A 14,111-nucleotide genomic window follows, 5' to 3' on the forward strand; every position below is an offset into this window, starting at 1 on the left:
GACCGCCACACTATAGAGTGGGGTGCCAGTAGCCAGACCATCCACAGGGCCTTGCACCACAACTCCATGGACTGGGTCTCCGGAGATTCTTCACACCCTCTTCTGCCGGATACTGAGGGCCATTGTTATTTCCGTGATCATAAGTATTATTTTTTTTTGGCTAGTTTTTACGCAGGATGCCCTTCCTTACGCAACCACAGTTATAAGCGGTGGGCCTAGCCTTTGATGATCCAACATCACTCACAAGGCAGTGAGGGTCAGTTTAATGTCATAACCAGGACTATATATATATATATATATATATATATATATATATATATATACGTCCTACCTCTGGAAACCGGGTCTCTGGACGCAAAACGAAGATTGATTGATTGATATATATATATAACATTTCATTTTATAATATGGAAAAAATAAATGAGGTGTGATTCTTGTAATGAAATTCAAAATGATAAAAAAATGTTTGCAAAGGTCTCCTGCTGATGCCCAGCTATGCATTTATTCAGTTTGATAATGAGGAGTCTGCCAACAAAGCGAGAGAGGAAGCTGGCACTCTTCTTAAAGGACACACCCTTGGTCAGTTCAGTTGCCTAATTAATTATTCATTTTTTAATAGGTCTTTTTCAGATTGATTGGTCACTGTTTTTTATTGAATGTTAATTAGCTCATTTTGGGAGTTTGGTTTGTTGTTTTTTGATTAATGGTTCAGAAGGCTTGTCTTCTGTGAACTAGATTGATGAATGAGGACTATATACTGCGGTAGAGTGCTGTTTTTGTATTTTTTTTTTGATTGATCAAAATAATGCATTTAAATTTGCAGAAGTGAGACTTGTCACAGAGAGAAAGAAGCAAGGGCTGGCATTTTTGCTCTTATGTCACTTCATATTTCCTAAATTTTGAAACATTTTAAAATGATTGTTTAGTAAATTTTAATAGTTGAATGTGGCTTCTCATTTTGTTATGTTATAGTATAAAGTATTTTGTCATGTTATAGTATAACCTTTAGATAATTTTGAGAACTTTATCTCAACAGCACGTCACAACCTGATCATCCTATCCATCCTGAACCTCCATCTTATTATCCGATGCCACCACACCCGGGCTTTTACCCTGGGGGACCAATGCCCCCACCACCTCCGTACATGCATCCTGGTAGATTGCCACTCCCACATTTTTACGATCCCTTCTTGAGGCCGAGGGGGATGCTCCCGGGACCTCCCAATCCTCCTGCTTCCATGCACCATCCTCTTCCACCTGTTATGGATCCATACGCTGGGTTTGGTTTTAATACATTTTTTGTGGTGGTTGTGTATGTGTGCGTGCGTATATGTGTTGGTGTGTGTGTGTGTGTGTGTGTGTGTGTGTGTGTGTGTGTGTGTGTGTGTGTGTGTGTGTGTGTGTGTGTGTGTGTAATTTGTTTCCATGTTAAGTTAGAGGATGAAAATGAATTGCCCTTATTGATTTTAATGACTGCTACAGAATAAGATTTTTGATGTCTCTTATTGTTTCTCATACTTATCATTATGATACACTCAATATATCTCTCATAACTTCTTCATTGCCACTTGACTTATCACATAATTTTTAACAGAGCACCATACATGGAACCAGCAGTACAGATGACCTTGAATCCTCCACTGCCTCCAATTGCATCAACAGTCAACAAACCATTAGCTGTGGCAATTGACTGTGACATCATTTTAGTAAGCAATGAACAAAGGTTTGTTTGTCGTTCTTGCTTCTCTGTTGACTGCTGTGGTTGTAGTCTCATATTTTGTTGGCGTGAGTCCATTTTTTCAAATTGCTCTACACTTTTATTGTATTTCAGTTGTTGAATTTAAACGGAACATTTTTTCCTTACAGAATGTATGGTGAAAGTGTTAAAACTCGTCTGCTGGCATCTGGTTTGACTGTTGAGATCAAAGTAATTGTTATGAGTGGAATTTGACATAGTTTGAATTTATCAGTTTTTTTATTGGGTAGCTTCGTTTTGAGGGACTTTTGAGGATATGTTGTTTAATAAGCACCCAATAAATTTTCCAAATATTAATAGTAATAATTGTAGTTATTATTGAAAATATAATTTGACAATGATGAAATGATCACAGATTCTTCCTCACGATCTCACAACACTGAGTATGGTTGAAAGTGCTGGTAGGAAGGGCCTGCTCTTTGCTATCATCATCAATGATCAAAATGAGATTCACCGGTCAATCACTGTTAACATCTTGCATGGGTCACCACAGGGTTATATATTTGTATTTTACGTTATAGTCTGCGTCAGCTTTTTTATTGCTAAATAATAACTTCTTCTTTGAGTTGTTAACTTTGCATGTTGTAACTATTTTGCCTAAACTTCACTGCGCTACAGAGCACAGAAACATGCCACTGGATGACGCTATAACTCTCATCACTAGAAGTTTTGATAAATATGTCCTGAACAAGAAAGAAAGGTTAACAGCTGCTGCAAACGCAAAAGATGTTTTTCAGCCTCCAGGTCAAAACATTGTCTACCTTCTCAATCTTCTTGCTGACATTCGGTTCCTTACTGTTCCCGAGTTGGATTCCGTGCTGGAATATTTAGTGGAGAGGAGGAATCTGCTTGCTAGGACGAAAAATATTCCACCCTGGACCTCTATCAAAGGTTGTTTTAGGTTCTGTTCGTATGTTTAATTCATCTTTCATTTTATCTCCTGGTCGTTTTTTTATCACTCAGAACGTCATGCTGCGCATCCAAGTGGCCATCCACAACAACAGCAGCAGCAACAACATCAGAGAATGCAGAAACATACGAACGACGATTTTAATTTGAACCACAATTCCACTCTCAACGCACCTTCCCATATCAAGGAAGGTGAGTTTTTTGAATTAATTTCAAGTTCACTGTTTGTCAGTTAGATGGCTGTTTATCAACTATTAAACTCTTCATGAGTTTATTAACTGCTTATTTATTTAATTTTTTTACTTAAGAAAAATCCGGCCTATCAGCTGTGTTTGACAATCCTTTAGTACAAAAAGCATTGAATAACTTGCTGAACAACGGACCCAGCATACTCAAATCAATAAATAACGACTCATCAACGAACAACGGAGCACACTACCAGACCAGTAACAATAGCAACAGCAATGATGATAATGCTAGCAACATTAACAACAACGGAGCCGGCGATCGTGTCAACGAAAGCTGGTCAAGTTACGTGAATAGTGCGTCTGAGTATCGTTAAAATTGTCATTCATGTATTATGTCGTGTTTTATACTTTTCGAACTGTAATATTTTTTAAATTAAACGTGTAAAGCTTCCCTGTTTAGATCTTTTTGTCTACATTAGGCGTTGTTCGAAATTTGTTCTAGATATGTATGGTTGGAATGTCGAAAATGTATCAGTTGCATGTTTCTACTCGCATTTATGTATGGATCAAATATATTTTACGTATATGTATCGAACTTTTAAAAAGAATGCAGGGCTCGTTTTATCGCGTCACGTTATTAAAGCCGTTTTTAAATTTGAGAAAGCTCTTAGCTTTCCATACTTATCGTTTTTTGTGTTTTTTTTATTTTATTGTCAAACTTTCTATTTCTTTGGTTTAATAATTTGACAACTTGTTGGCTAAATTTTGCTGAAAAATGGCGATGCACGTACCAAAAGCTCCTGGTTTCGCTCAGATGTTGAAAGATGGTGCCAAAGTAATCTTATTTTATATTCAACCATTTTTGATTATAAAATAGTTTAGATTATAAACCAGTTTCAATTATTTTCCTGGTTGTTCGATCGTCGATAATAGGTGAGCGTGCGTGAGGGAATTGTTCTAGAATCCATCCATCTATCTATCCAGATCTTTATTTTTATTTTTTTTTCAGTATAATTTTTAATTAGTGTTTTAACATTTTTTCATTATGAAAAATCATAAATTTGACTGAAAAGTTACAGGATCAGTAAATCCCATTCATTGAGGGCTTAATTTATCATTCATTCATTTCATATTCATTGTTAGCTCACTCATCAAATTCTGATCTGTAGCAGTTCACTTTTGAGTGTAGACTGACTGGTGAAGTTAACTGTTAAGAATTAATAAGATAGAATGGTCACAGTGCAAGCAAATTTAATATAAAATGTTTTTAAATCTAGGAATTCTAATTGTCCACATGTTATCATTTTATATTATCAATATTAAAAATTAAATACATATTTTAATATGATTGATATCAGATATACTGATCTTTTTTGTAAAAGTGCCTGATTAGTTATAATTAAAATTAAACAACTATCTATTACTAAGTAATTAGTGATATTATGTTAATCATTTGAGGTAGGAGAGATTCATTCATTTATTCAATCCCAGCACATCATAGGTTTGGATGAAGCTATATTCAGGAACATTGAGGCATGCAAGGAATTGGCCAATACAACAAAAAGTGCATATGGACCGTATGGTCAGAATAAAATGGTCATCAATCATCTTGACAAGTTGTTTGTCACCAATGATGCTGCAACCATTCTCAACGAGTTACAGGTTGTTCAAATAAATATAACTGGCTCTTAATTATCGATGCGTTGTTCGTTTAAACTTTAAAAATTTATGTAAAAATTTGAAATTTTAAAAACCCAGGTACAACATCCAGCGGCCAAGTTAATTGTTCTGGCTTCTCAACAGCAGGAGCAAGAATGTGGAGATGGCACAAATTTTGTTCTGGTCTTTGCTGGTGCCCTCTTGAATCAGGCTGAACAGTTGCTCAGGATGGTATGGATGTCTTGCAAAAATTTTCAACTGTTAATTAATCTTATTTATTTGTTGATTTATTTATTATTCTTGATGAATTTTGAGTCAGAGATAAATTTTCTCAAAATCAGGGTTTGTCAGTAACAGAGGTTGTGGAGGGATATGAGCAGGCATGCAGGCTAGCTCTTGAAATCTTGCCTAGTATGAAATTGTTCCATTTTTTTCTGTTTGATTATATCATTATTTTTATTTTCATAATTATTGACTTTTTTTATTTGCTGTTCAAGTTTATTTGGCACTGATTAGTCGGAAATTTTCTTAAATTCTTAAATAAGATCTGGTGGTGAAGACAATTAGTGACCGTCGAAACAAAGAAGATGTAACTCAAGTCATCAGAAGCTCCGTAATGAGCAAGCAATACGGGCTGGAAGATTTCCTTGGACCTCTCATTGCTGATACTTGCAGTCAGTTGCTCTCCAATTCTCTTCAATATTGCTGTTGCTGTTGTTGTTTTTATATTCTTATAGTCATTTAATTCAAAATTTATTAACAAACAAATCTGATTTATTTATATTTAGTTGCTACTTTGCCTGAATCCAACTACTTCAATGTTGACAATATTCGAATCTGCAAAGTCGCAGTTAGTAACTCGTTCATTTTAGTTAATTTGTTTATTTACTCAATTTTTATGATTCAGATTAAAAAAAAATTTTAATGTTGGTTTTTAAATTTGTTAATTTGTAGGATCATATTAATTTGAATTTTTTTCCTCAGGGCCAGGGAGTGCAGAACTCTGTTTCAATCCAGGGGATGGTATTTAAGAGGCAGGTTGAGGGGAATGTAAAGAGGGCTGAAAAGTGCAAGGTATGTTGGTTGATTGCTGGTAGTGGAGTTTAGATTGAGTTGATTTGTTGTTGACTAGCAGGCTGGTTGGTTGGTTGGTTAGCTCGTAAAAATGAGATAATGATTTTAAAAAAGTTGGAAATGACTTGATAGGTGGCAGTGTACACATGTCCCCTGGACATCATGCAGACGGAAACAAAAGGAACTGTCCTGATCAAAACGGCGGCTGACCTGATGTCCTACAGCAAGGGAGAGGAGGGGCAGGTCGAAGAGGTTGGTTGGTTGGAATCATTTTCTGGAGAGATTTTTTCATTTTACATTTCCTCTTTTTTAACATTAGTAATTAACCGTTGATATAATCATCATCATAGTGCCAAAAATGTCGAACACACACTCGCGCGCGCGCATTGCAGATAGTTAAAAGTATCAGTGACGCAGGCTGCCAGGTGATCGTAACGGGTGGTAAGGTAGGTGAGATGTACCAGCATTTCTGCAACAAGTACAACATCATGGTCGTTCGTGTGCCGTCGAAATTCGACCTCAGGAGGCTCTGCAAGACTATCGGTGCCACTGCCCTACCTAGAATCGTTAGTTTCTGCGTTTGTTTGCTTGTTGGATGATGATGATGCTGCAGCTGGCAGTAAATGAAGTGATGGTAATGGTTATCTTCATTCTTTTTAGGCCCTTTCAACCTCATGAGAATTAGACATAAATGTTTTAAATAATAATGATGGTGGTTATTTTAATTTCGAAAGACTACTCCCACTCCTGAAGAATCGGGGACCTGTGATGTCGTCAAGGTCGATGAGATTGGTGACACGCCTGTAGTTATTTTCAAGCAAGGTCACCATCATCATCATCATCTTGTTTTTCATCTTTACATGTCATCATCGTCGTCATCACCTCTGCTATATTTTTCAAAATAACATATTTGTCATCATCAAACATTATTATTTTTATCTTTTTAACAGTTCACTCTTCGTCGTCATCATCATCGTCTATCTCTTCATCATTATCTATTTCTTCACCATCATCATCTCTCTCTTCATCATTATCTGCATCATCATCATCATCGTGGACCCCTAACAGAAAGTCAGGAAAGCCTAATAAGCACGATAGTGATTCGCGGTGCGACGGACAATACAATGGATGACATTGAACGAGCCATTGATGACGGTGTCAACACGTACAAGTGCCTTCATAAGGTCACTTTGTTCATGAAAAAGAAAATAATTTCTTAAAATGATGATGAGGAGGATTATGATTATCGTATAAAAATTTCTAATGCAAGCGACAAAAAATAATAACATGATGATATCGGTGATGGAGTGCCCTTTATTCCATGGTCACTTGAGCGCCTCTCATTTTAACTTTATTTATTCCTAGTGTAGTATGTTTCTATTACTCATAGTTTGACCCAACGTAACTTCGATGAAATTCAGGATGGTCGGTTGCTGGCGGGCGCTGGGGCTTGTGAGATCGAACTGGCACAACAGCTCACCAACTACGGAAATAAGGTTTCTACAGATAACAAATTTACCATGTCATTTTTTAATTCTGTGGTATATACCTATGCATATTGACCTATTTTCAATCTGTTTGTGATAGCTTGTCGCTCGCCATTTAGGACGTCATTTTCATCTTTTTTTTATGTTTACTATGGGCATGCTTAATTTCATAAAATTGGAAATCATTCATTTTGCCAATTTTTTACAATGAGGTTGCTTTTGAAACCCTCAGGTGTAGATGGAGAAGCACTCACAACAGATAACGCAACATCAAATCAAATCATAATTGCTATTTCTTTTTTTTCTAACCAGGTGTCAGGTTTGGCTCAGTATGCCATACAGAAGTTTGCAGAAGCCCTCGAGGAACTGCCAAGAGCCATCGTTGCTAATGCCGGTGTCAAGGTCAGTTTATTTGCTCATTCACTCTGATTGGTTTATATTTAATATTGTGTTTATTCATTGGTCGTTGCTGTTTGTCATATTTTAGCATTACCAACCAATTATAATACGGACTCCACCAGGCCTCCAATGTTGTGTCTCAGTTGTACGCCGCTCACCAGCTAGATCAGAAGAATGTTGGAGTTGACATTGAGGTTCATGTGCTGCTGTTGCTCTTCATCATTAGCCTTCTCATCATGATTGTTCATCGTCACCACATTCATAATTGATTTATAGATTTTTTGGTCATTGTAATGATTATGCTAACACTTTTGACCGTTCAACGTTATTGAAAAAATATTACTTATTATAAATTGACCGTGAAATTAGGTTGATGTTCCAGCAGTGAAGGATGCATTGGAAGCAAAGATATTTGACTTGTACATCACTAAAATGTGGGCCCTCAAGTTCGCCACCAGAGCTGCTTGCACTGTTCTCAGCGTTGATCAGGTCGGTTGGCTGGTTCATGGGGACGGACATTAATATTAATATTCATTAAACCTCATAAATGACTTGAGTGATGCGTTATTGTATATTTTTAGACCATGTAAAATTATTGCCTTTATGTTAATTTATGCAGATAATTATGGCCAAGCCAGCTGGCGGACCCAAAGTCAAGGACAACAAAAATCATGACGATGATGATGACTAATGATGATGAGTAATCTCTAGTTGATGACGACCCTTTTATAATTTAAGATTATTTCTATATTATAAATGTCTCAATGTTTTTTATTTTGTCTTATTTTTTATTATTTCTAAAAAATACTATATAGGTCTCTTACCATCTTTTAATCTTACGCTACAATAAAATTTTTTATTAACGTAATTTATCAGCGTTTGTTTTTGCAGTTCACTGTTTTATGTTACTATTAACAAAGCTAAATTAGAAACCCATTTAACATAAATTATTTGAGCTATCTTGTTCAAGTTTAAAGTGTTATATAAAGTTTTAAAGTGAAAATTATCAGATATTGTAGTTTATTCATCAGATCTCGTTAAAGTTAGTTATCTATTTTGCTCATAACTTAACAACTTGATAGATTAGGCCAGTTATTTCATTTTAATTCATTTAAACAAGTATTCGTTTATTTTATACTATTTATTACTAAATAATCATTACTACATCACTGGCGTCGGTGATGCTAACAGTTAATTAGAAATTGAAGTTAACCTGAAAATATTTACTAAACTTGTCGATTGAATAGTAAATTGGTTATTTTAATTCAATCGAAGCAGTAGAAGGTTAGTGTAACGTTATCAAATTAATTATATAACTTTAATATGGTAAAATTAAAGTTAATGGGTCGGTAATTTGCAGATTGTTTTATATTTTTTATTCACTAGTTGGTTTAACGATTGGTAAGTGATGGAGCGTAGCGGGATGGAGATGGTCATGGTTTGATCTTCTGCTTCATGACCAGCCTCTTGCTCGCTGCCTTCATGTGGTTCCTCACGGCTGGCGTGTTGTCATTTATCTCGAGGACATCTTCTAACGTAGAGGCCATGTCATTCTGCCGTTGAAACGTTTGCCAGGCTGGTTAGTAACTTTTGCTATCAATTTGTGCTAGATCAAGATTACTTCCAAGTAGACAATTTTACAAATTAACATTGTAGGAACTGCTACGTCTGCGTTAATGCACAACAATGGCGATGTATGTATGTACATTATAAATACAAATAAAATACAACATATATATAATACACACATATATGTACAATATACGATTCAAATAAAGACGGAGATGTTGATGGTGACCACCTGATGTGTTTGGTCATCCTCACTGTAGCGTTTATCGATGGATTTGGCGAGCAAGTTACTCAGGCAGAACTCTTGTCTGGTCAACGGCACGTCCACATCTGCCGTCATCTCTTGCTGCAGCTCGATCAACTTTGCCAATCTGATAGGATGGTAAGGTAGTATTGCTCATACACGTACATTCATGCACAGAGCATGCACAGGGCAAACAAACACACACAGAGCAAACACACACACACAGGGCAAACGCCAACAACAATTTTGATGACACCACTAAACGAACTTTTCATTAATTTCGGTAATTTGTTGTTCTATAGTAACGTCACTCCTCATGGCCATCTTCGGTGGAATCCACGAAAGTTTGGAAGCCACTGCATACACCCCTTTCTTCACACCCATCAGTAAGTTTCCTGCGTGTTCATGTATAGAATATTTAGTGCATCTTGACACTTTTCAATTAGGGATTAATGAATAAGGATGTGCTAATGGCCTCCCGTCCCGAGGTCACTGACCGTCGATTGTTAATTTTTTCTTTTTTTCAATGATTTCTTTTTCTAGGCTGACAATCTTTGCTTCCATCTCTCTTGTGGCCTGTCGAAATTTTTCTCGTTTGTTTGATGTTAGTTGAACCATCTTAACTCTGTAGTGTTTGTAGTAATTTGTATAGAAATCATCATCTCCACCATCTTTAAGTTTCTCAATCATCTTCATCTATATCAAGTTCTTTGTCATCGTCTCCATCTTATACTTCATCATCTACTTCGTTATCGTCATCTTATTTATCGCATCATGTCACCCATCATCACCATTATGGCGAACTTTGCAATCTGCGCTTGCTTAATTTGTAACTGCATGTCCTTGAACTTGATGTCCAGCTTCTCCTTCCGGTCATTTTGAAATTCGTTCCTCTCGTCGTTCGTGATCATCGTCTGACAGGCGTGCAAGATTCTGGTAGCATTTCAATTTTCATTCATTCTCATTGGTTGATCTTAACATGATTCTGATTGCTCATTGGTTGGGTGGAAAATTATTTTTACATCTAATGAGATTTAAAATATTCTAATTGGACGATCTAAATATAATTATAATAGCTACCTATTGGTTGTGTAATAAATTGTTTATAATTTTTTTAAAATTCAAGGATGATCAATGTCTGCTTACTGATCAGCTGACTAATGAAAATTTGACATAAATTCGAATTTAACATTGTTTGATTTTAGAGGTGAGCATGTGGACGGCGGTTTTGATTTTCAACTCTATATAATCCTATATAACTCTATAACACTATATAAATCTATATAATCCTATATACCTCTATATAACTCTATGGGGAAGATGGAAATTGGAGGGATAACGCGGGAATGAGTTAAAAAGATAGGGAATGGAAATTTTCCGGAACGTTGTCATAAATGGGAATTCGGGAGAGAATTGGGAATGGGAATAAAAATAGGAGGGAATAGGGGACAAGTTTCGAATCCCGCTCACCTCCAGTTGATTTATTTAACGAGAGGCATGATTTAAATGCTGCACCAACAACCTGGTCTCCAATAGCGTTGATTTGATGCCGCCAAACAGGTCATTTATCCGAAACCTCGCCAATCTCATCTGAAATAAAGTTTGGAAATTATTAACACTATGAATTTACTGTCGTTAATTATACAATAATTATAATAATAATAATTATTATTTAGTCTCGTTATAATTATGACGAACCAGATTGAGATTTTGTCTGTACTCATTCTTATCATCATTGCACCCGTCAACACTCATCTTTTTCTTCTTCATCTTCTCAAATATCTCAAATCTGAGATATAATTTTTTTCGTTATATCTTTCTTTCATTACATGATAATAATTTGGCTATAAAAATATAATAATGGTAATAACAAACACATTATCATTCACCATACAAATAATAATTATTATTATTATTAAAATTATAATAATTATTATTATAAAAAATAATTACCTCTGTGCCATATTTTTTCTAACATGCAGCACAGCCTCTCCTCGCCCCTTCCTATCTTTCACGAGGTTTTCCTGCAGTTGTTTCAGCTGCTTAAATGCCAGCAGCCTAGATTCTTTGGCCTGCTGATGCATGCTAGTTATGTCGTCCAACTCTTTTTTGTTGTGCTTCAGTGCCTGTGTTTCATTAAAGAATTAATAAATTACTTGGTTGATTGGGTGAGTGAGTGATTGATATGCTGGTTGGGTGATTGATTGATTAATTTTTTGATTGATAACTTAATTAATAACATGATTTATTGATGATTGATTCATAAGTTGGTTTTTTTATTCTTTGCAGATCCAATTACTGCAGCCAAAGAAGTAACAGAAACCAGAAATGAGATGGAGTAATGCAAAGTAATGAAGGTGAGATACGCCTGTAAAATAAATTCACTTGTTTTTGAATGAAAATGTAACAAATAATTTTTGTGATTCACGACGTCATGCGTAGTGTTGAGTGCCAACGTAAGAATACAAAATGATCTTTCCATCAGCTTTTTTATTAAACTAATTTATATTACAATTTATTACGTAATTATTATAATTAATTTAATTGAAATAAATAATCGCAACGGTGTGCCACCGTAACTTACCAGCTCAACATCTCTCATCTTACTGGGGTAGAGGTGAACTTCCTCCTGCAATAGTCTAATGATAGGGATGTAGTTGGACTTGATGTAGGCGTTTACCTGAGCCTTGTTCTCAAGGTCTGATATCTCGTGCTTCAATCTGTTCGTTTTTGTTCATTCATCTATTTGTTTTCTTGTTTGTTTTGTTAGTTTGTTATGTTAGTTTGTTCGTTCGTTCGTTCATCTGATTGTTTTCTTGTTTGTTTTGTTTGTTTAAGGTTGTGGTCTCAATGAGTGAACTTATTGAAAGATTATAAAACTTTTGAAATTTTGTCTCATTTTTAATGGTTGCATGTTGTTGGGAGCGGGTGTTAATTTCAACTCTTTTGAATTTAATTTTTGGAAAGTTACTCTGTAAATTTACTGTGAGATTGTCGTGTTTTAAAGATTGATCAATGTTGTGTTAATGATTTATTAAGTCAGGTGTGATTTCACGAGGTGATGATGAACGATGGGAGATGAAGAAGGATTTAGAAAATGAAGATGATTGTGTGTGGAGGCTAATTTCAATTTCCAAATTTAACTTTTGGAAAGTTTGTTCATGCATTTATTGCAGAACTGCCATATTTCAATGTTTGGTTACCTATTACGTAAATAATTCATTGAATCTCATGTGAGATGGATGGAAATAGATGAATGATGAGTAAGGATTGAGATTTGTAAGTAGACTGTAGATGTCAATTTTAACTTAGTGGATTTAATTTTTGAGAATGTTCGTACATTATTTAAAACTGTAATGCTTAATTGTTAATAATTCATCAAATCAGGAGTCAGCCAGCAAAATGGAAATAAATGGAAGATGAAATAAACCCACTCTTCCTTCCCATCTCACTTGTTGATCTCATCCTCAACTTTATCCTCCAACTTTTCAGATGATTTCAACCGATCGAGAAAGACAATCTCCTTGTCCAGCTCCCCAGAAAGTTCGGTCATCTTGCGAAATCTATATGTCAGTAAGTTGAGGGCATTTTTTTTCAGACCAATTTTGCAAGTTAGTGATTCCATCATATCCTCTGGAGATTTGCGCGAGTATTTCAGCTTGGATTCGCGGTCGGGGAACAGTGTCAAGTAGGTGTGCGACGATTTGTTGCTAATGTAACGCATCTGTTTTTTTTATGGTGGAATAAAAAAAATTTTGTGTCGAGTGAAGGTGGGGAAGGACATGCTGATTTAGTTTATTATATTTAGTTCTTTCGTCGTTAATGAAAGATTAGTGTACAAAAAAATATCGTTTAGTGCGCTTACGAACCATTAGTTTTAGTTTTTTGTTTTCCGATTTGAGTACGAGTACGACGTCGTCCAGAAGCTTTTTGATGGCCCCATCGTCAACTTTACGCTGAAATTTAAAAAGAAATAGCTGACCGGTTTATAACAGAGTTTACTTTTAATTTTTTTTTAAATGGCACGATGTTGATAATTCATAAATTATAAGTGTTAATGTGCATTATTTTCAAGACTTCGGTATATTTTCAAGACTTCGGTAAATGATTGAAAATTTTCTTGTCAGGCGTGTGTCTAATTGCTAATAGGACATGCAACTTGAGTCAATTTTAGTCAAGGAAGAAATGTAAGCAGGTATGTGTTAATTGGATCTTTTCTATTGAGATCAAGATAATTATTTTAATATTTGTAAAGATAATGGCGTCACATCAAAACACACTGTATCTGTAAATCAAGCTCTGGAGTATTTTGTGAGGTAATTTCCTAACATATGTGTTTTATGACTAATTTTAATTTAAATACCTTTTCAAAGTTTTTGGATTTTATTTCATAGGAATCTTTCAATTCAACGTATCTCTCTTTCACATGGTAACCAATGAGTGGGATTATTGGATTTTCGTCTACGTTCGACTCCGTAGAATCCTCCATTCTTCACAAATTATTTTATTTTGTCAGAAAATAACGAGCTGATTATGTCGGATATGCGTTTCCAACTGTAAACTAAAATTGAAAACAATGACGCTCCACAAAGAAAATATTTTTTTATATTTTCATTCGTATCTAGTTTACTTTTAAATTATCGAAATTTTGTTGTTTTTCTCATGAATTTAAATTTTTAAATGATTTTAAATAGAAAATTCGTGATACGTAGCCGAAGAGTTAATTAAGGTAGCTGTTACTGTTGAAATCTATAAATTTGTATTTAAAATTTTTTTGTTTCGGAAAAAAGTATTGTAATTCGAATCGTGGCTCAGTACCATGGAGG

The 14,111-nt window shown here is 35.1% G+C and overlaps 3 protein-coding genes across 3 annotated transcripts in view; 2 read left to right on the forward strand and 1 right to left on the reverse strand.

Annotated features, from left to right (window-relative positions):
* HELRODRAFT_193795 (hypothetical protein) overlaps positions 1–3,312 on the forward strand; it is a gene marked incomplete at its 5' end in the record, with an annotated part of 11,426 nt that extends 8,114 nt beyond the window's left edge. Inside the window, 9 exons of the mRNA XM_009028910.1 lie at positions 475–579; positions 824–857; positions 1,037–1,279; positions 1,595–1,723; positions 1,867–1,927; positions 2,112–2,250; positions 2,375–2,647; positions 2,720–2,857; positions 2,974–3,312. Coding sequence (XP_009027158.1) covers positions 475–579; positions 824–857; positions 1,037–1,279; positions 1,595–1,723; positions 1,867–1,927; positions 2,112–2,250; positions 2,375–2,647; positions 2,720–2,857; positions 2,974–3,227 — 1,376 coding nt within the window. The 3' untranslated portion in view covers positions 3,228–3,312. The remainder of the gene's footprint in view (positions 1–474; positions 580–823; positions 858–1,036; positions 1,280–1,594; positions 1,724–1,866; positions 1,928–2,111; positions 2,251–2,374; positions 2,648–2,719; positions 2,858–2,973) is intronic.
* Positions 3,313–3,549: 237 nt separating this feature from the next.
* Positions 3,550–8,710, forward strand: HELRODRAFT_186032 (hypothetical protein). Its single transcript, XM_009028911.1, has 16 exons — positions 3,550–3,688; positions 4,345–4,515; positions 4,612–4,743; positions 4,854–4,923; positions 5,058–5,186; positions 5,301–5,362; positions 5,497–5,586; positions 5,719–5,838; positions 5,979–6,152; positions 6,321–6,408; positions 6,655–6,770; positions 7,008–7,082; positions 7,386–7,475; positions 7,595–7,666; positions 7,842–7,961; positions 8,092–8,710. The coding sequence occupies exons 1-16, from the start codon at positions 3,629–3,631 to the stop codon at positions 8,161–8,163; spliced, it is 1,641 nt and encodes a 546-aa protein (XP_009027159.1). The 5' UTR covers positions 3,550–3,628; the 3' UTR covers positions 8,164–8,710.
* Positions 8,711–8,905: 195 nt separating this feature from the next.
* HELRODRAFT_180154 (hypothetical protein) lies at positions 8,906–13,774 on the reverse strand (the record flags this gene model as incomplete). Its single annotated transcript, XM_009028912.1, has 12 exons — positions 8,906–9,025; positions 9,274–9,412; positions 9,554–9,680; positions 9,783–9,910; positions 10,090–10,218; positions 10,808–10,875; positions 10,984–11,074; positions 11,239–11,411; positions 11,870–12,005; positions 12,738–13,009; positions 13,155–13,262; positions 13,649–13,774. 12 exons carry the CDS (start codon positions 13,772–13,774, stop codon positions 8,906–8,908), a joined length of 1,617 nt encoding a protein of 538 aa, XP_009027160.1.
* Between the last annotated feature and the right edge of the window lie 337 nt (positions 13,775–14,111).

The sequence above is a fragment of the Helobdella robusta genome, assembly GCF_000326865.2.
Source record: "Helobdella robusta unplaced genomic scaffold HELROscaffold_59, whole genome shotgun sequence".
Lineage (NCBI taxonomy): Eukaryota > Metazoa > Annelida > Clitellata > Rhynchobdellida > Glossiphoniidae > Helobdella > Helobdella robusta.